The sequence below is a fragment of the Calypte anna genome, chromosome 22 (assembly GCF_003957555.1).
Source record: "Calypte anna isolate BGI_N300 chromosome 22, bCalAnn1_v1.p, whole genome shotgun sequence".
NCBI classification, from domain to species: Eukaryota; Metazoa; Chordata; class Aves; order Apodiformes; family Trochilidae; genus Calypte; species Calypte anna.
In genome coordinates this window covers 1,063,505-1,084,836 of record NC_044267.1, presented here as the reverse complement: position 1 = coordinate 1,084,836, position 21,332 = coordinate 1,063,505, and the positions used below count along the sequence as shown (strand labels likewise).

At 45.0% G+C, this 21,332-nt stretch overlaps 1 protein-coding gene across 1 annotated transcript in view; it reads left to right on the top strand.

Annotated features, from left to right (window-relative positions):
- Positions 1-6,403: 6,403 nt before the first annotated feature.
- The window catches only part of XPO7 (exportin 7), a 32,420-nt gene continuing 17,491 nt past the window's right edge, over positions 6,404-21,332 (top strand). Inside the window, exons 1-10 of the mRNA XM_008501414.2 lie at positions 6,404-6,571; positions 8,158-8,251; positions 8,979-9,145; positions 10,985-11,050; positions 13,774-13,878; positions 16,173-16,338; positions 18,108-18,181; positions 19,398-19,517; positions 19,685-19,831; positions 20,730-20,902. Of these exons, the coding sequence (XP_008499636.1) occupies positions 6,404-6,571; positions 8,158-8,251; positions 8,979-9,145; positions 10,985-11,050; positions 13,774-13,878; positions 16,173-16,338; positions 18,108-18,181; positions 19,398-19,517; positions 19,685-19,831; positions 20,730-20,902 (1,280 nt within the window). The remainder of the gene's footprint in view (positions 6,572-8,157; positions 8,252-8,978; positions 9,146-10,984; positions 11,051-13,773; positions 13,879-16,172; positions 16,339-18,107; positions 18,182-19,397; positions 19,518-19,684; positions 19,832-20,729; positions 20,903-21,332) is intronic.

The window sequence follows — 21,332 nt, the reverse complement described above, 5'->3', positions numbered from 1 at the left end:
GGTTTAGCTTGTAATACAAATGAGATTGATAGGTTTGGTTTGGGGTTGGTTTTTTTTTTCAGTTTTGGAGTTTCAGAGCTGCTCTCAGTGGCCAAATGTCAGGGTTGAACCCAGTGGGTGCCATGTATTTTTTCTCAAGTGTTTGATAAATCTAAAATAAAATAAATAGTACAAATTTAAATAAATAAAACCCACCACTGATGCAAAGTTCATGGGGGGCTGATGGGCTGCCAAGTCCTGCTCAGGACTTTACCCATGCAGGAACCCCCCCTTGCTCTGTAGGACCTTGGGCTCTGCAGTAGGAGTGGAAGTGGAGGTAATTCTGTGTCAGTTTGCTGGTTTTTGGTAAATAAACTTCACTTTGTTACCACAAACAACACAAAAGTGTTGAGATGGAGCAGGGGGTTGCATTGTCCTCCAGACCTTTGCTGGTTTCTTGGGGATTGTTCCCCTGCTAGGGCTGAACTTCAGTTTGGGGAGATGGATCCAAAATAGGACATTATGGGGTGAGGGGTTTGTTTGTTTGTTTTTCTTTTCTTTTTGCCTGGTTTGTTCCCCAAGGGACACAAATCCGGTGTCAGCCCCCCCTCCTTCCCTCCTTCCCTCCTTCCCTCCTTCCCTCCCAGCAAAGGACTTTTTTTTGCTTTTCACAGGGTTTTTTTGAGCTCTTGGCTCTTTTTCCAAAGAGTTTTTGGAGCTCTCAGAGAAGCACCAACTTTTGATCCGTGGTCATTGTCTCTTCTCCTTCCCATCCCCAGGATGCCCAAGCATCTCCCTGCTTCAGACACTGCTGTCTCATGCTTTAGCCCTTATCTAGAACATGCAGAGCTCTTGCCCTGCATAATCTTTACACTTTATGGTACTTTTTTTTTTCTTTATCTTGGCTGAAAGAGTCACTATTGCCTCTGGAGTGAAATACTTAATCCCCACTGCCTTGCTCCCCTACCATCCAGACACCTCCAGCTTTCCAGGCTGGGGTGAGATTGCTCTGAGGGGAATTCCTCATCGTGGCAATATTAAAAATATCCTGAAAATTGAAGGTAGCAAACCTTGGAGTGTCAGGGCACTGCCTGTGTGCCAGGGGATGGAGTTAGGGCACAGGAGGAGAGAGGATATTTATGGGGGAGAAAGCCCAAAAAAAGTTATTCCTAGAAGTTTTTCATCACTTTATTTACCTGGATTACATCTTAGCATGAACAGGGGGTTTGGGGGGTGTTGGAACACATGGAATTAAAAAAAAAATGAAGTTGACCATTGGCAGATTTGCAATCCTGGGATGAAAACTCCAAGGTTTGGGCATCACCTCTCCCTCTGAGCTGCCCTGGTGGTTTTCCTGGTGCCCTTAAATCCTCTCCATCCCTCAGCCCCCTCTGAGGGGGATACCAGGATGCAGAAGGGTCAGGGATACCATCCAGAATGGTTGAGATAAGCAGAATCTGGGGATTCTGTGGCCAGGGTCTCCCAAGACAGCTTGAAACTGCAGGAGGAGAATATTCCAAAGACTTTGAAAATCTTTTGTGGGTGCTGGATTTAATCTAACATGGATGGAGTGCACTTTTATTCCCTGGTAAATTGCTGGGTTGACATTCCTGGATAGTTTGAACTATTTATTTGGACTATTTTTCCCATCTGTGTGTGAGAAAACTGCTTTTATATGAACTGTCCCAACCCAAGGCATTTAAATCCCCTTATCTCTGGGGCCATCCCCTTGGTGCAGATGGCTTTTTTGGAGCTGTTTTGTTGGAATCCTGAAGGTCGTTGTGTTTCCTGCAGCTCTGAGGGAGTTAACTTGAGTGTAATCTGAGGCTGGCACAGCTCAGGCACTGTGCACAAACAAGAGGGTTTTGTCCCAGCCAGGGTGGCACAAAAAGAACCATCCATGGTTGTGGCCACCCAGCCCCAAAAATTCACAGGGAATTAAGATTTCTCTGAAGGTGTGAAGGGAACTGATAGCAGGGAAATCCCCATCCCTGAGCTTCTTGAAGAATTAACACAGGGTGGTGTAAAAATAAGGTTTTTTTTCTTTTTTTTTCCCTAAAATTGTGCTGGAAGGGAGGACATGGGAGTCATCAAGAGCAGTCAGCATGGTTTTATCAAGGGTAAATCATGTTTGACTAACCTCATAGCCTTCTATGAGGAAATGACTAGGTGGATAGATGATGGAAGAGCAGTAGATGTGGTTTATCTTGATTTCAGTAAAGCATTTGACACCGTCTCTCACAGCATCCTTGTAGATAAGTTGATCAAGTATGGGTTTGGTGATCAGGTAGTGAGGTGGATCAGGAACTGGTTGAAAGGAAGGAGTCAGAGAGTTGTAGTCAATGGGGCAGAATCTGGTTGGAGGTGTGTGACCAGTGGAGTCCCTCAGGGGTCGGTACTGGGACCGGTGTTGTTCAATATCTTCATCAACGACTTGGATGAGGGTATAGAATGTACCCTCAGCAAGTTTGCTGATGACACTAAGCTGGGAGGAGTGGCTGACACACCAGAAGGCTGTGCTGCCATTCAGAGAGACTTAGACAGGCTGGAGAGTTGGGCAGAGAGAAACATGATGAAATTCAACAAGGGGAAGTGTAGAGTTTTGCATTTGGGGAAGAACAACCCGATGTCCCAGTATAGGTTGGGGGCTGACCTGCTGGAGAGCAGTGTAGGTGAAAGAGACCTGGGGGTCCTGGTAGACAAGAGGATGACCATGAGCCAGCAATGTGCCCTTGTGGCCAAGAAGGCCAATGGCATCCTGGGGTGCATTAGAAAGGGTGTGGTTAGTAGGTCAAGAGAGGTTCTCCTCCCCCTCTATTCTGCATTGGTGAGGCCGCACCTGGAGTATTGTGTCCAGTTCTGGGCCCCTCAGTTCAAGAAGGACAGGGAAGTGCTTGAAAGAGTCCAGCGCAGAGCTACTAAGATGATGAAGGGAGTGGAACATCTCCCTTATGAGGAAAGGCTGAGGGAGCTGGGTCTCTTTAGTTTGGAGAAAAGGAGACTGAGGGGTGACCTCATCAGTGTTTTCAAATCTGTAAGGGGTGAGTGTCAGGGAGATGGAGTTGGGCTCTTCTCAGTGGTGACCAGTGATAGGACAAGGGGTAATGGGTGTAAATTGGAGCACAGGAGGTTCAAGTTGAATATTCGAGGAAATGTTTTTCCTGTAAGGGTGACAGAGCCCTGGAACAGGCTGCCCAGGGGGGTCGTGGAGTCTCCTTCACTGGAGACATTCAAAACCCGTCTGGACACGTTCCTATGTGATGTACTCTAGGTGGCCCTGCTCTGGCAGGGGGGGTTGGACTAGATGATCTTTCGAGGTCCCTTCCAACCCCAAGGATTCTGTGATTCTGTGGAGCTGGGCTGAGCTGCTTCCCAAAGGGTTCAATCCATCCTGGGCTAAAGGGTTGTGGTTGGTTTTAATATTGCTAAATAGTCAGGAGAATTTTGGGGTGAAAGTGGGGCTGAGGATGATCCCCATCAAGAGACACTTCCCTGGATGTGGGTTGTGCCCCCCATCAAGAGGCACTTCCCTGGATGTGGATTGTGCCATCTGATTTTAAATAACCCAAGAAGTGGATTTGTGCTGGGAGGTGCTGACAAAGGCTTGGCAGTAGTGATTATGGTTTGTAATCATGGTTTATATTTGTCAGGTTTTTGAGATTTTCTGTGTAGAGCTCAAGTCCTTGGGTTCTGTTTTCTGGAAAAAAAAACAAAAAACAAACAAACCAAACACAAACCTGGGTGTTGAGCTGCTGTCTGGCACCCAGCAAAGCTCTCTGGTTTCTCTACATGTAGTGAAGCTCTCAGGGCATCATTTTCCATGAGAGTTTTATTTAAAAAAAATATAAAATAATAAAAAAATCAGAGTTCTGGAGTGCTGAGCCCCTCAGTAACTCAGCTTTTGCATTCTAATCTCCCCCCCAGAAATAAATCTTGCTCTCCTTCCTTCAAACAAGCAAGTCAAAGCACAAAAGTAATGGTGTTTTTGTAATAATTTACCCCTGGAAACCCAGAATGTAGCCCTAAAGCAGTTGAAATACCTGCTTCTTAATCTGGCAGTGGGAACCTGGGGGAATATTTATATCCATCTGTGAAGTCACTTTTTAACTAGGACACCTAAGATTCCACTGGGGGAAACCATCTGCCTGGATCACACTTTATGGCAAATATTTTCCAGTTGTTTGAACACACAGGATCTGCCTGATAGGTTTATTTTCCTTCAAATACATTCACAGGGCTGCTGCTCAAAATGTCCAGCTCGTTTTTCATTGGGTTTAGGTCTTTTTTATGGGAATCTGTGAAGGAGAAGATGGAACATGGGTTCTCTCCAGCATCCCAGGATGCTGAGAGCTGTGACAGTGCCCTGCAAAGGGACTATAAACCAAACCTGGGAGGGATTTGACACTAAATTTAAATAAAAAAGACATGAAAAAACCCATTTTTCATTGGGTTTAGGTCTTTTTTTGGGAATCTGTGAAGGAGAAGATGGAACATGAGATCTCTCCAGCATCCCAGGATGCTGAGAGCTGTGACAGTGCCCTGCAAAGGGACTATAAACCAAACCTGGGAGGGATTTGACATTAAATTAAATTAAAAAGACATGAAAAAACCCATTTTTCATTGGGTTTAGGTCTTTTTTTTGGGAATCTGTGAAGGAGAAGATGGAACATGGGTTCTCTCCAGCATCTCAGGATGCTGAAGGCTGTGACAGTGCCCTGCAAAGGGACTATAAACCAAACCTGGGAGGGATTCGACATAAAATTAAATAAAAAATAGATGAAAAAACCCATTTTTCATTGGGTTTAGGTCTTATTTTGGGAATCTGTGAAGGAGAAGATGGAACATGGGTTCTCTCCAGCATCTCAGGATGCTGAAGGCTGTGACAGTGCCCTGCAAAGGGACTATAAACCAAACCTGGGAGGGATTTGACATTAAATTAAATAAAAAAGACAGGAAAAAACCCATTTTTCATTGGGTTTAGGTCTTATTTTGGGAATCTGTGAAGGAGAAGATGGAACATGGGTTCTCTCCAGCATCCTGGGATGCTGAGAGCTGTGACAGTGCCCTGCAAAGGGACTATAAACCAAACCTGGGAGGGATTTGACACTAAAATTAAATAAAAAAGACATGAAAAAACCCATTTTTCATTGGGTTTAGGTCTTTTTTTTGGGGATCTGTGAAGGAGAAGATGGAACATGGGTTCTCTCCAGCATCCCAGGATGCTGAGAGCTGTGACAGTGCCCTGCAAAGAGACTATAAACCAAACCTGGGAGGGATTTGACATTAAATTAAATAAAAAAGACATGAAAAAACCCATTTTTCATTGGGTTTAGGTCTTATTTTGGGAATCTGTGAAGGAGAAGATGGAACATGGGTTCTCTCCAGCATCTCAGGATGCTGAAGGCTGTGACAGTGCCCTGCAAAGGGACTATAAACCAAACCTGGGAGGGATTTGACATTAAATTAAATAAAAAAGACATGAAAAAACCCATTTTTCATTGGGTTTAGGTCTTATTTTGGTAATCTGTGAAGGAGAAGATGGAACATGGGTTCTCTCCAGCATCCCAGGATGCTGAAGGCTGTGACAGTGCCCTGCAAAGGGACTATAAACCAAACCTGGGAGGGATTTGACATTAAATTAAATAAAAAAGACAGGAAAAAAACCATTTTTCATTGGGTTTAGGTCTTTTTTATGGGAATCTGTGAAGGAGAAGATGGAACATGGGTTCTCTCCAGCATCCCAGGATGCTGAGAGCTGTGACAGTGCCCTGCAAAGGGAATATGAACCAAACCTGGGAGGGATTTGACACTGACATTAAATTAAAAAGACATGAAAAAACCCATTTTTCATTGGGTTTAGGTCTTATTTTGGGAATCTGTGAAGGAGAAGATGGAACATGGGTTCTCTCCAGCATCCCAGGATGCTGAGAGCTGTGACAGTGCCCTGCAAAGGGACTATAAACCAAACCTGGGAGGGATTTGACACTAAAATTAAATAAAAAATAGATGTGAGGATGTTTTTTCACTGTTTAAAGCAGGCAGGTTAGGATTATGGGCACGGCAGTGCAAACTGGAAGAGGTTTTCCAGACCTCATCAGCCCCGTGGGGTGTTCGGGCTGGATGAACGCTAAGTTTAGGTTAAAGAATAAAATGAAATTAAATGAAATAAAATTAAATAAAATGAAATAAAATGAAATGAAATAAAGGTTAAAATGGGGAAACAGCATGGTCCTTTTTTCAGGTGCAAGAAATTCAGGTGTGAAATTTCTGTGCAGGGAGTCAGTCGAGTCAACGCGTGCAGGTGATGGAAGAACAAACTCTGCCTTGGGTTTTTCTTTTGCACAAACAGTGAAGTTTATTTTTTTCTCTCTCTCTCTGTACAGGCCCGTGTAACCTGAGCTGTAAAACCTCTGCTTTCTGACTGATGTGTTTTCCTGTGTTCCAGAGCCTTGCCCAGCTAGAGAACCTGTGCAAGCAGCTGTATGAGACCACAGACACCGCGACACGGCTCCAGGCAGAGAAAGCCTTGGTTGAGTTCACCAACAGCCCAGACTGCCTGAGCAAGTGCCAGCTGCTGCTAGAAAGAGGGAGTGTATGTAAAACAATCTAATTGTCCAAGATGTACCTTGGTATTTTGGGCATTGATAAGGGAAATAGCCCCAAGGTCTGGCGTGCAGTGTTTGTGTTGCACGCCCCATGTGCTCAGTTTGTGGGCAGCCTGTGCCAAAAAAAAAAAAAGAAAATAAATAGAAAAGCCTTGGCTCTGATGGTTAATTATGCTTCCTACCAAGGGTTGTTAGTTTGAGTGTCTTGGGGGCCTCGCTGCATTCTTTGCAGGCTGCCACCTGGACGTGTCAAGGTTGAAGTTGGAAACATGATTCTGGCAGTGGTATTTCATGTGGGCTTTGGGGAGAAAATGGGTCAGAGGGGATAAAAGCAACAGGGTTTCTTCTGGAATGTTTCCCTGGAAAATTACCCCTGCTATAGTGTTGCCTTAAAAATAATCCATCAGCTTAAAACAGTGAAAATTAGATCATGTGCTTTAGACTTAGTTTAACAGAAAGGATTTAAAATATGCCAGGAGTAAATCCTGCCTGACTTTTTAAACTTCCTTCTTTTGAAGTGGCCATTTGGTTCTTACTTTGTACCAGCACAGGTAATGTTTAAAATGATTTTGCCACATGATCTTGCAAGGTTTGACTTTCAGCAGAATGCTCATCCAGCTTTCTTACCCATCAGGTTGGAGTTTTGGTCACAAAAATAGGAAACAATAAACAGGTTGTAGTAAAGAGTTAAGTTCTCCAGGAGGAGGTGGTGGAGGGAGAGGAGTAACAGTTAATAGGCTTAGCAAAGTTACACAAAGCTAATGGTTTCACTTCTTTTGTCTAATCTGAAGTCCAGTGAGTTCAGAGCCAGCTAAACTGAAGCTCCTCTGATGGGAACTAGCAACTGGTTTACCTGAGGACAATTAAATTTATCTATTTGTAAGGGGAATTCCTGAAGCCCAATTTCATCCTCTGCCTGTGATCTCTTGCCAGAGGGTTAAGAGGTTTTCTGTTCAGTCTGGGACCAGACTCACTTTGCACCCAGCTGTCCTTGGGAATGTTGGAATAAACAGGTTTCCTCCACCTTGGACACTGAGCTTTGCAGAGTGCTCTGTATTACAGTCATTAACATGCACAAGATTTGTCCTTTTCCTGGCTGTAATTCATGGCCAGAGGTTTTAGGTGGTTGAATGCCATCATTTTTGTCCCTGAATTAGATTACAGTTCAGTGGGCTGGGTGCTAATCTGGAAGCAATAAATTTCAACCTGTATTTAGCAGTCAAGTGGAAGGTTTAAGTGCTCCTTAATGTCCAGCCCCAGAGTGCTGTGGCTCAGAGGGGTAATTGTCTTTTCCAGGTAACTTCCTGTAGGGTAACTATGTTTGCAGCTTTACTCCTACCTTCAGTGCTGTTTCTGCTCTTTAAAAGCTTTTCCCTTCTTTCTTAAAGAATTTCTTCAAGTATTTTGCTCACTTGGTGTCTTTAGCATCTCGAGTATTTAGACTCCATTAAATTAACCCTTGCAACCCAAAACTTCCAGAGGGCAATTAGCTTAAAATCCAGCATTGCTACTCAATCTTTTGAAGTGTGCAGTAAACTTCTGTTTGTGGGGTTGTTTTTTTTTCCCTTTGCAGTCATCCTACTCCCAGCTCCTGGCAGCTACATGCCTTACCAAACTGGTGTCACGCACAAACAACCCCTTGCCCTTGGAACAACGAATAGATATTCGTGAGTACAATTCCTTTTTTTTTATTTTTTTTTTTTAAACCAAGCTCATGATGTGAATGTTTGTGGATGACTTTTCATCCCTGCTTTACAGTTTGGGTGCCCTGAAAGGCATAGAAGGTTTTCCCTTTCACCTTCACCTCCAGCTAACAGAGGTCGAGGCTGAACACGCGGAATTATTCCAGGTGGAAGGGAATGGTGACTCTGTGGTCTTGTGAATAAAGAAATACTCCAAATTTCTTTTGGAGTACAAGATATGCAGGGGGCTTGTGTCTTCTGAGGACTCTCTAAGCTGAAAATCCTGGATGGGTCTTCAAAATATCATTCAGAGTGTTTCCCAAGGTCACAGCACTCTGCTGGAGCATGGCTGATACTTCCTGTGCTCCAAGGAAGGAGTCTGAGTTCAATTTTAACCTTTCTTTTTTACAAATGATGTGGCAGATGATGATCCCTGGGCAAAGGTCTTGAAATGTTTTGAGTTTTCCTTGCTGTTTTATCTGATGGTACCAAACAAGTCAGGCTGGTGGGGAGGAGCTCTCACCTAACCACTTCCCAGATCTGTTCCACACCTCCACGGTGCAAAAGGCATAACTGAAAGATCAGCACTGTATCCAACCCACTACTGTACTGATTTTTATGTTAAAAAACCCCAAGCTGTTCCTAACAGTGTCCCCATCTTTGTTCCATCTGCTGAGGTTTTACCCCCAGCAACCTCTTTTCTGTGTTCCAGGGAACTATGTGCTCAACTACCTTGCCACGAGGCCAAAGCTGGCAACGTTTGTCACACAAGCACTCATCCAGCTCTATGCCAGGATCACAAAGCTGGGCTGGTTTGACTGTCAGAAGGATGAATATGTCTTCAGGAACGTGATCACAGATGTCACAAGGTTTTTACAGGTCAGATTTTGGTGCAAGGTGCACACACACACACAAACACACACACACACTTTGTGGGGTGTGAAAGTTGCTGCATTTTCAGCCACTGCTTTGCACTTTCTCTCCAGTCTCATCTGTGCTTTTGTTGGTTGAATAGTGACTACCAAGGCTAAGCAGCTGACAACTGGCAGGACAGGTCAGGTTTTTTTTTTGTCATTTCAAGTTTGGTGGGGCAGGGATTTACTCCTGGCAGCTGCCACCAGGAGCATTCAAGGCAGGACACATCTTCTGGCCTTCCAGTTGCACAGTTCTGCTGCCAGGATCCCAAACTTAAATACACCCATGGTGATCAGTGCAGAATGGCAAACAGGAGGGCTTGTTGTGTACAGGGGAAGTACCTGCAGTGCTTAACCTGGTTTTTATTCATTACAAGGGAGATAGGTCCATGAAAACCATTCCTGATATTTATTTATTGATATTTATCACAACAAAAGGCAGCTTAGGGCTAGGGTGTTACCCAAGTTCTTGTTACCAGGTTCCTTCAGCAGCTCTGACTGGTGTCATACCTGGAGATGTTGTCACCACAGGACAGGGTTTCAATCTCCATCTGATAGGTGGAAGGTTATATCTTTATCCACAGCTGTCTCCAAACTGAGACTTCCTTCCAGAGAGATCAGTAAGTCCTGGAACTCTGTAAATGCTGATTTAGAAGCTCTGAAATTTAACCCAAAAATCAGAAGTTGGAGGAAGAGAGCAGAAGAGGTCAAAATGGCCAGTGTGAAAAAGGAGGTGGGATGTGGATAAGGCTTTAGTTCTGGAGCAGTGGTCTGTGGGCATTCAGGAAATAGGCTAACTCCTGTTATTTTAGGCATTTTCAGATGTCTGCAGTGAAGCAGGAGCTAGAAAGTGTTAAGTAATTTCAGATCATTTCCCTTTCTGGGCTGGTAACTGTGTCCCAGATAGCTCAGAGGTGCTCTCAGCTGAAATGATCAGAAGTGGATTCCTCTCTCTGCCAGCTTGTGACATGGGGAATGTGCAAGTTTTTAATCAGGAACCTAATTAAATGGTGTGAAGATCTCCTTGCTGTGTTCAGTTTGAGATGCTCTGCTCCCCTTTGCTCAAGTTACCTCTTCTGCCTCCACTTCTTGAAAGAAATGGCACCAGCAAGCTGCTCCAGTGCCTTCTGTCCAAATATCACCAGGGAAATGCTCAGGCTGTCATCTGGAGGTGACTCCAGTGAAGAAATGGCCAAAAATCCCCAACTTCAATAATTTTTAATTTCTCCACTGCAGCCACGTTCAGGTTTTGGTGCAGGAGATGAGGGCAGGTTGTGCAGAAGGTGCAAAGCAAGGTGTTTGTAGAGTTTTCCCAGAGTTTTCAGCTGGCAACTTCAGTGCTTGTCTTGCTCTTACAGAAACATCCACACCTTTTACCATAGCCTGTGTTAAAATAAAAAAAAAAAAAAAATCTAAATCTTTCCAGAGTTGAGGCTTAATAAAAATGTTAATTAAATTATTTATTATGTCTTTATATTATTTTATTATTTATATTTACATTATTTATATTATTTATGTTCTTATTTATGATCAAATCATTTTTATGTTTTAGTAAAGGAGTCTGTTTTTATTACCTCATCTCACCAAACCCTTTAGAACCTTTTGCACTTTAAAAGCACATTTTAAACTCTCTGCTTGGTGTTGCTCATGGGCTTTTTTCCAGACACCAAACTACAAAGGTCTGAAGCATTTCTAGACAAACATGGCTAAAAATCCTCCGAGCAGAAAGGTCTTTGGATGATGGGGCAGCTTACTGAAAGCCTCCTGGCTCTAACTGCTCTCCCTGTGCCCTTTCCTTCCTCAGGATAGTGTAGAGCACTGCATCATAGGAGTGACAATCCTGTCCCAACTAACGAATGAAATTAATCAAGTAAGTGCTACAGCCTTCCTCAGTGAAGTAAGTGTCCAATTTTCTCATTCATATTGTTGTGTCCTGCTGTGTGTCTGTGCATTGTTTGGATTATGGGGGTTTTTTTTCTTTTTTTTTTTCCTTTTTTTTTTATTTTTTAAGTGGGGAGGGGGTGTTGTGGCTGCTTTTGTTTGTTAGTTTTTCACAGTCACTGCTGTGGCAAGATGCTGAAACCCTTCTGTCCTGAGGAACTGTTTTGTTTCACTGCCATCTCCCATCTTCTCTCACATTGGGATGTAATATTCAGAGATGAAAAAGGGCAGGGCAATGCTGAGCAATTAGCTGAGCAATTAGCCAAACCTTCCCAGTGTGAGGACAAAGCCCCAGGGATGTCCCCAGCACCTTCTGCTGTCAGTCCCTGTGCTCTGGCTCAGCTCACAGCATTCTTGTGCCAAGAAGTGAATGGAGTGTTCCCTGCTCTGGGTTGACCACAGAGATGAAACAAGGAGGAGTTGTCAAATTGTGCAGGGTTTTAAAACATCCTTTTCATTCAGCACTAAAACTCCTAATGTTCCCAGCAGGTAGTTCTCAAGTTCTGCTGGTTTTCTCTTAATTTTGCTAAAATAACCAAGCTGCTGGGTGTTGGTTTTTATGTTAATATCTTTGCTAAGGAAACTAACCTTTCCTTTTTGGTACTTTATTGACTAATCCAGGCATTGGAACAGAGAGATCCCTGAGTGGGAGCTGAAGGATGATTACAAATTGTTTTCAGAACTGGAAATGGAGGAGAAGGTTTTCTCCTGGCCAGGGCAAAGCCCCAATTTCTTCTGCTGGATCTGATGAAGTTCAGCATTTCTGAACTTCCCTCTGCTGTAACCTGAATGACTACTCCATACCTTTCAGACCCCAAAATTGGTTCCATTCTTCAAGCCTGGCCTGATCAGTAAATCCCAACCCACAGATCTCCTCCTGATGCTCAAGCCAAGTCTTGTTAATGCTGATTTCCTTGCCCAGGCTTTTGTACAACCCTGAGTTCATCTCTGCTGAGGCTGAAAATAAATCTGTTTACCTCTGTAAATGAGGATGTGTCTGGCAGCATCTCTGTGCAGGGCTCCAGCTTCTGCTTGGAGAGCAACCAGCACAGGAACTGTCACCAGAGCCTCAGCCTCTACAGGTGGATAGCAAAATAAACAAGGAATTTAAAGACAAATAAAAAAAAAAGTCTTTTGTAATATCTTGGGTATTAAATCTGCCACACTTTGCTGTTCACTCCTAAATGTGCTTTGTGCCATTAGATGCACAGGGAGGGATTGAGTGACTCATCTTGGAAAGCCTAAAACTGCCATTACTTGGAAAATAATAAATCTGCCAACATGCCCACTCGTCTGAGCAGGGTCATGGACATGTACATAGCAAAAAAAAATACCCAAAACCCCCTTCTGGGGCTTCTCTTTAGGCTTTTTTTTATTTATTTTAAACTTTCAACTGCATTGCATGAGAGGTGAATTTTCCAGAGCTCTGTTACTAAAGCTTTTGTTCCAAAAGCTAAGAGAACAAACAGAAGAGAGTGCTAGTAAGTGTTCTGAAAGATCAGATTTCATCCTGCAAGTACTGCTCAGACTTGCCCAGGGCTACTGAGTGTCCACTGCATTGTAGAAATCCACTGATTTAAGCTATGTGATGATAAAGAAAAAGGAAACGTTTACCACGAGGTTTCTAATAACCATGGAGGGAGAAAATAATGCTCATTTTCTTAAAGACCCTGAAATCTAATAGCAGGAGCTGAGGAATGGTAATTCAGACAAACTTAGGACCAGTTCTGATCTGCCACCAGCTCCTGGGTGATGCCAGGTTTCTCTTTCTCACCTGGGATGTAAGAAACAAGAGGGTTTGTCTGCTCCATGGGGTTGTGGGAAGGTTCCAGTGAGGTCTGCAGAGCTCAGAGCTGGTTCCTGCAGGACTGGGTGAGATGGGTGAATATCTAAGGTTAAAAGAAAGTAACAAAAAGCATAGAGAAAATGGAGCTTCAGGTTGTGTGCCTCTGCACTGGGCTGCAAGATGAGCCCATCCCATGATAACCAGCTGCCCATCAGATAATTCATCCTGGGCAAGTGGAAATTCCAAATAAATAGCAGGAATGTGAGGTATTGCTTCACTTTTCCTAGAAAGCAGCTTGTGAAGTGACAGAAGTTGTGCTGGCCCATCAGTCAGAGACTTTGTTATCCCAGTATAAACCAGTATGTGTGTCTTCCAGTATAAACCAGTATGTGTGTCTTTTTGCCAGCTTTTTGGGCTGATAGGGTAAGAGGTGCAGACCTGGAGTTTGTCACAGACCAAGTCCCTGGGTAACTCTCCTTCCAGGTTTCTTCTCCTCTGTGCAGGTTCAGGAGGGCAACTCTTTAAGTGGTAGTAGTTGACCATGGGTCTGCCCCCAGCAGCTTCAGGTAGGATTTTGATTCCTTAGGAGTTTAAAAAGCAGCCTTTCAAGTTTCTGAAAGGACTTGTAGTGCTGTTGAAAATCCTGCTGGTTGGAGGAGAGAGTGAAATGAAGAATAAACCCAACCCTGCTGCTCACTCAAAGGTGGAAAGTCCTTTCCCCAGCCAGCATGGGATCTCATCCATGGAAAAGCTGCTCTGGGAAGGGACACCTGGATGTCCCAGTGTTTAAAGGATTCCTGTGGGTTCTGCTGGTCCTGTTCCCCCTCTGCCCATCAGCTCTAAGCTCTGCTTTTCTCTCTGCTCAGGCGGATACCACTCACCCACTGACCAAGCACAGGAAAATAGCCTCTTCCTTCAGAGATTCATCCTTATTTGATATTTTCACACTGTCATGCAACTTACTGAAGCAGGTAAGGAACCCATCATTTGTCATCCCTCCTGGGGGCTGTGTGTTGGGTGACAGGCTTGGTTATGTAGCTCTCCTCCTGCTCAGAGCTCTGGGCTTCTTTGTCAGGAAGGCTTGGACTTAGGTTTGTGTTTAAAAACAAAAAAACATGCCACAAACAGAGAAATAAAACTCTTCAACAGTTCTGATTGAACATCTGTGTCTAGGCTATGAGACTTGAGTTAAACTTCTCTGTCTTGAACCATCAGGAAAGGGATGAGCTGTTGGTTTTTACATCTTAAATGCCTTTGGTTTACTGGAACTGGCAGAGAGGTTTCCTGCAAAATAGGTTCTTGTTTCTTGTTTTAACCCCAGGTTAAAACCCACAGGGTGAGAGAAAAAATGTTAGTGAGGATAAGTTTGGTAGATGGAGGCTAAAGATTCTTCTTGATGTTCTAAAGCATGAGAAATCTTGGGCTGCCTTGTGGTCCTCAGCTTTTTATTTTGTTTTAATTGTCACACAGGAGTTACCTTGCTTGAAAAAGACTTCCCTTGGGCCAAGGCAGCAATGCTGTGCTGGTAGGATTGATTTTTACCCCCCAAAAAAGCAGTTTTTCTTTCAGTTGAAGTAGCACATATGTATTTTGTAGGCAGGTAAATGATCTAAGGAAAACTCTTGGTTCTTTATCAGATTTCTTTTCTAAAAAGCTAATCTGGAGTTCTAATGGTGTCTGCAAGAATAGCCTCTTATGAGAAAGTCTGCCCCAGTAAGCTGAGCAGCAGTAGCACAGATTTGATTAGTTTTACTTTTATCCTTCAAGCTGAGTGAAGTGTCAAAGTTGACAAATAGCAGAAAGAGTGAAAAGGAAATTTTATTTTAAAGCTATTCCAGAGTGAGCAGCTCTGGTTCTGTCAGTGATAAAGGTGGATATGTGGGTGTAATTGGAGCTTTTTTTTTCTCCTCCTGGTTCCTAAAGGAAGCAAGGTTTGTAGAGTTGTGCTGCTCAGCCTTCCCCATCCCCCTGTACCACAACTTTGGGATTCATTGGCTCATTTCAGGTGCATTTGATGGTCAAGGAGAGGTCTCAGAAATAAAAGATTCCTCCAATTTTGTGTAAAGAAGCTCCTGGGGAGATTCAGGCAGGGCACAGGGTCCTTACAGCTTCCCAGATTTATTGGGAGAAACTTCAAGTGCTGGTGCTCAGCCAGGGGGCACAAACCAGCCCTTGTTAAGCTGCTGTCCCCAGAGCTGCTCCCACACTTTTGTCCTGTCCCTGTGCTGCCTGAGACAAGGCAGCCACAGCTTCTCCCAGGAGGAAGCTTCTTGTTTTCCACCCTAACTCCTAAATCACCTTGCTTTTGGTTCTGGGGATGCTGTGCTTTAAAAACAGGTGGGAATGTTTGCTGTTGTCTCATGCAACATCCTTTTTTTTTTTTTTTTTTTTCCTGTGATTAAACACCCACAACCCAAGTTAGGTCTTTTTTTGGGGTGGGTGTGTGTGTCTCATAGTTAGCTGTGGCAGGTTTGTGTAGATGAAGCAGAAGTTTCCAAAGGGATCCTGTTGGCTGGGAAGGATTGGGCTGCAGGAAACCCAGGTATCCCTAAACCAGGGGGCATTTAGACAGCCCCACAAGGGTCTTGGTGACACAGTGGGGACAGGGAGGGTGACATCCCAGCCACCACTGGCACTGCCTGTTTGACTCAAGCTGGCAGGAGTTGAGTTTTTCAAGCATGGAGGGAGAATCCAAAGGGCAGAGAGCCTGGGCTGGCCCTGGTGTTCAGACCTGAGTGCTGTGTTTAAAAAGCACCCAGCATTTTGTGTCCCTTGGGTTCTTTGTGTTACCTGAGAGTGCCCATGTGTCCCCTGTAACCAGAGCTGACACAGATCATCTCTGCACCCAGAGGGAAGTTTCTCCTTCCCTACCAGGGTGAGGTGGAGCAACAGGATTCCCTGCAGCTGAGTGCTTGTCAGGCAGAAAATGTATTCTTCTGTTTAACCTTAATAAGAACTTCCTTATCTCCTGAATCTCACAGGATAATTGCAAGCTGGCAAAGCTGGCTGCCTTCCTCCTGTGAGGTACAAGCCAAGTGATAAAGCAAGAGCTGTCTATTTATTTATCCATCTTATGTAAAGACTGAGCATGTAAATACACATGCTGGCTGTGAAAGGATGAGGGAGCTTGTGGCATTTGATCCTTGTGATTGCCACATCCTGCTTCAAGTTGAACTGCTGCTTCAAACTCAGCTGCCACCTGGATTTTCTTTTTTTTTTTTAACTGTTTAATTTTTACTTTATTTTAACCCAATGTGTTTTCTAGGCTTCTGGGAAGAACCTGAATCTGAATGATGAAAGCCAGCATGGGCTGCTCATGCAGCTTCTGAAGCTGACACATAATTGCCTGAACTTTGATTTCATTGGCACATCCACAGACGAGTCCTCAGATGATCTTTGCACTGTGCAGATCCCAACCAGCTGGAGATCAGGTAATCCTGGAGAGGAAGAGGAGCAGCTGGAAGCGTGGCTGATTTGTGAAAGACATCACTGGACTTAACAGAGAAACTTTGTGTGCAATGGATCAGATCTTTAGGGATCAGACCCAGCCAGCAAGGGTTTAGAAAGGGCAGGTCCTGTCTGACCAACCTGATCTCCTTTTATGATCGGGTGACTGCCTGGTGGATGAGGGGAAGGCTGTGGATGTGCTCTGCCTGGACTTCAGCAAAACCTTTGACACCGTCTCCCACAGCATCCTCCTGAAAAAGCTGTCAGCCCACAGCTTGGACAGGAGCACCCTGTGCTGGGTCAGGAACTGCTGGAACGGGCCCAGAGAGTGGTGCTGAACGGGGCTGCCTCAAAATGGCGGCTGTGGTGTCCCCCAGGGATCAGTGTTGGGCCCAGTGCTGTTCAATATCTTTAGTGAGGATTTAGGTGAGGGGATTGAGTCCATCATCAGCAAATTCACAGGTGACACCAAGCTGGGGGGAGTGTGGATCAGCTGGAAGGCAGGAGGGCTCTGCAGAGGGACCTGGAGAGACTGGAGAGTTGGGATGATCCCAAGGGGATGAGGTTCAACATTCCAAGTGCCGGGTCCTGCACTTTGGCCACAACAACCCCATGGGGAGCTCCAGGCTGGGCACAGAGTGGCAGAAAGGGACGTGGGATTGCCAGGAAGCTGAAGAGGAGGCAGCAGTGTGCCCAGGTGGCCAAGAAGGCCAATGGCATCCTGGGCTGGCTGAGGAAGAGCGTGGCCAGCAGGTCCAGGGAAGGGATTCTGCCCCTGTGCTCAGCTCTGGGGAGGCCACAGCTTGAGTCCTGTGTCCAGTTCTGGGCCCCTCAGGAAGTTCAGGAAGGAGCTTGAGGTGCTGGAGCAGGTGCAGAGAAGAGCAAGGAGGCTGTGAAGGGATCCAGCAGAATTGCTGTGAGGAAGGGCTGAGGGAGCTGGGGGTGTTGAGGCTGGAGAAGAGGAGGCTCAGGGGAGACCTCATCACTCTCTGCAACTCCCTGAAAGGAGGTTGGAGCCAGGGGGGGGTTGGGCTCTTTTCCCAGGCAACTCTCAGCAAGACAAGAGGGCAGGGTCTCAAGTTGTGCCAGGGGAGGTTTAGGTTGGAGCTGAGAAAGAATTTCTTTCTGGAGAGGGTGATCAGGCATTGGAATGGGCTGCCCAGGGAAGGAGTGGATTCTCCGTGTCTGGAGATCTTTCCAAAGAGCCTGGATGTGGCACTGAGTGCCATGGGCTGGGAACCACGGGGGGAGTGGATCAAGGCTTGGACTTGATGAGCTCTGAGCTCCCTTCCAACCCAGCCCATTCTAGGATTCTATGATTCTATGAATGCCAGAAGTCAAACCTCCCCTCAGCATTATGGCAAACCTAGTCCAGGTTGGGTTGGCTCTCAGGAGCTGTAAAAACTCCTCTACCCTTTCAGGCTGACTCTTGCCAATTTAAGAAACAGTAAACTGGTTTTGTTGGGTTTTTTTTTTTCCCTACATAAAACTTAACAAATAACTCAGCACCTGTTCTAAGAATCCTGGCTGTTCTCAGGCAGTTTCACAGATTGTGTTTTTAAAGGCTTTTCCAGTAATTTTGTCTTGGTACCAAGTACCCTGTGGGCTTTTACTTTTTTTTTAGGAAAGGCAATTGTGTAGAAGTGTAAAATCCCTGGGAGATTAGTGTGGTACTTCATGGCTGATGAGTGTTAGACCTTCAGAAAGGAGCAAATTGAGGTGTTCTCAGTAAAATGCTCTCTTCTATTTTCAGCCTTCTTGGATTCTTCGACCCTTCAGTTGTTCTTTGATCTTTATCATTCCATCCCTCCTTCATTTTCTCCTCTGGTAAGTTCCATGTTTTCTTTTTCTTGAGAACTCTACTACCAGAAATTGGTTTGGATTTGACCTGAGAGCAGTTTGTTTGCTGGAACTCCAACCTCCTTGGTCCTTGCCTAGCTCAGAGCCTGCCTGCTTGCTTTTCAGTATTGCTCTTTTTGGGGAATGTACCTTAAGTTATTTCACTGCAGTGCCAAGTTGATCCTGAAACCATCCCCTGAATAGGTAGCAAGTCTGGGAGCACAACTGAGGAATGTAATTTCTCCTTCCACACTTGAAATCTGGGCCATGTCCCAGTTGGGTGAGATGGCCAATAGCACAACTGAACTAAAAGTTGCATTATTTCTACATGGGGAAAAAAAACAAAAATAAATTGCCTGCTGGGCATTTATCTATTGGATAAATATTTTTGATAATTAATGCCACAGTGCAAACATGCCCTTTGGCTAGGGAGGAGAGGGTCCTTGAGAAGCATTTTCTCAGCACTGCTCGTTACCCTGAAGGGTTACTTGCTAATTCTGAATGTACAGCCTCAAATATTCATGAAAGATTTTAACAGTGTGATTCTTTTTTTTCTTTTTTTTTTCCTACTGTATTGAAATCTAAAGCAATTATGCCTTTGATTGTCCTGCCTCTTTGATCAGTAAATATAAGAGCCAGAAAGAATGAGAGGCTTGGCAGCTGAGCAGGTAGAGCTTGTGCTGGTCAGAGGAGATGGGGATTTGCCTCTGGAGAGGGACTGCAGGGTGCTGGGCACAACTGACTGCCCCTGCTCTTCAAAACCCCCTCACCAGCCCCTTCCTGCTGCAGCTGCACTTGGAATTTACCCTGGATTTACATTTCAGAGGTCTGAGAACAATTTATTGGTTTTTCTTGCCAGCCATCTAGCTTCTGCTATACTCCTCCAAGTAGTCTGTGGTGCTTCCCACCTTCCCCTGCCAGTCCTGGTGTATTTGCAGTCTCTCCATCTGAAGAAATCCCATGTTTGGGAGCAGAGCTGGGAGCACACAGTGTCAGGGTGCAGATGATGTTCCTTTGGGTGATGTGCTTGTTAACCTCTGCTGTAATTTGTTTTTACACAGACTACAGAGAACTGGGAAGATGAAAGAGATCCTGGGTAGCATGCAAAGGAGCATCAGATTTAAATGATTTGTCAGGTGGTGGAAAGGAAACGTGATGTTAATTCCATTCTTCTCATCTCCCCCTTTTTATTCCTTCCCCTCAGGTTTTATCCTGCCTGGTGCAGATAGCTTCTGTACGCAGATCCCTCTTCAACAACGCAGAAAGAGCAAAGTTTTTATCTCACCTCGTTGATGGGGTGAAAAGAATACTGGAAAACCCCCAGGTGAGTCCTTCAGGTGCAGTCAGGGGAGCAGTGAGCACTCCTCCTGCATTCAGTTCCACGACCAAAACCACCCCTGAGCTGCCCCCCTGGCTCTGCAACTTCACCACCTTCTCAGTCCCTCCCCTCTAATATTTTTTTTTTATTTATTTATTTTTCTCTCCTCTCAGAGTTTGTCAGACCCAAATAACTACCACGAGTTCTGCAGGTTGCTGGCCCGTTTGAAAAGCAATTACCAGCTGGGGGAGCTGGTGAAGGTGGAGAACTACCCCGAGGTCATCCGACTCATCGCCAATTTCACCGTCACCAGCCTGCAGGTACAAAAGCTTCCACTCACACCCCCCCCAGGTCTTTGTGCCTCCTCTTGACACCAAACTCTAACCCTCCTGGCTGTTTTCTGCCCCTTAATTCACTTTGTGTTATTTTTACCACCACCCTTCCCCTGCAGACTGTAACAGAACCCCACGGTGCAGCGTTGATTATTCCGTGAATTCCTGCTGAATGGAGCAGGGTGTGGGGGTTGCTGTGCCTCCAGAGGTTTTCCATGGCCTAGCAGGGGGAAAAATGTAAAAAAAAATATAAAATTACTTGTTAAAGAAGGCTTATTTTTAGAATTCTCAGTCCCTTCACTATTAAAATGCCATTGTAGGGGTTGTTAGCAATCTGAATATCATGTCACCTTCCCACTGAGGCTTCCACTGGCATGCAGCTTGTAACTACAGCCCTGCACAGACTATGCTTAAAAAACCAATCATATACCTTACATAAAACCTCTGGAGCATGCTTAAAAACAATGATAAACCTCACATAAAGCCTCTGATTGTTACATTTCAATATTTAACTGGATAACAGCTTTAAACTGTGCTTTTGGGCAGCTGTCTGCAGCACCCCAGTTTGAGCTGGGCAGTAGTTTGAGACTTGTGATTGCCACATCCTGTTTAAAGCTGAGCTGCTGCCCCAAACTTAGGCTCAGCCCAGGAGCTCAGGATTATCCCTCAGTCTCCACTCCTGATATGACAGTGGGATAATATAGGATAAATGATAATGCCCTCAGAGCTGAGGTGGGGCTTGAAATCCCCACTGAAAATCAGCAAGCAGATCATCAAAGCTTTTAGGTGCTGCCCCATGAGTGCTCCGTGAGCCAAAATAAGGTGGGTAAAATACTAATGAAGGTTGTAACCTCCTGGTTTCCTTCCTTCTCTTGGCTCCTGGTAGCACTGGGAGTTTGCCCCCAACAGTGTTCACTACCTGCTGAGCTTGTGGCAGCGCCTGGCTGCGTCCGTGCCCTACGTCAAAGCCACAGAGCCCCACATGCTGGAAACTTACACCCCAGAAGTCACAAAAGCTTACATCACCTCCAGGCTGGAGTCTGTGCACATCATCTTGAGGTAAGCACAGTTTGGCAGCACCTCTGCTCAGCACCTCTGCTCAGCACCTCCAGAGAGGGTTGCTCCTACAAAGAGTAAGACCGGGGCTGCAGGAAGTGGTGTGAATCACCAGAGGATTTCTAAGGGAGGTTTAACCTAAATCCCATGTTCTGTCTCTCCTAAAAAAGTTCTTCCCCTTCCTTTTTTTTTTTTGTTTTAAACATTACTCAATCTCCAATGCCTGAGCTTGGTCTGAGTGGTCTGTGTGTTGTGGGCACAGCCTCAGACATCTGCTGCATACCATGTACATGCTAAATTGCAGAGAGAAATAAGGATGCAAAGATTTTAGATCTTTCCTGGAAGGTGGCATGAATTACACTGATAAGTATCTTCTCTTTGGGTTTTTGTTTCACCTTTTGAGTGCAGGGGCAGCCCACAGGACTCTGTTGTA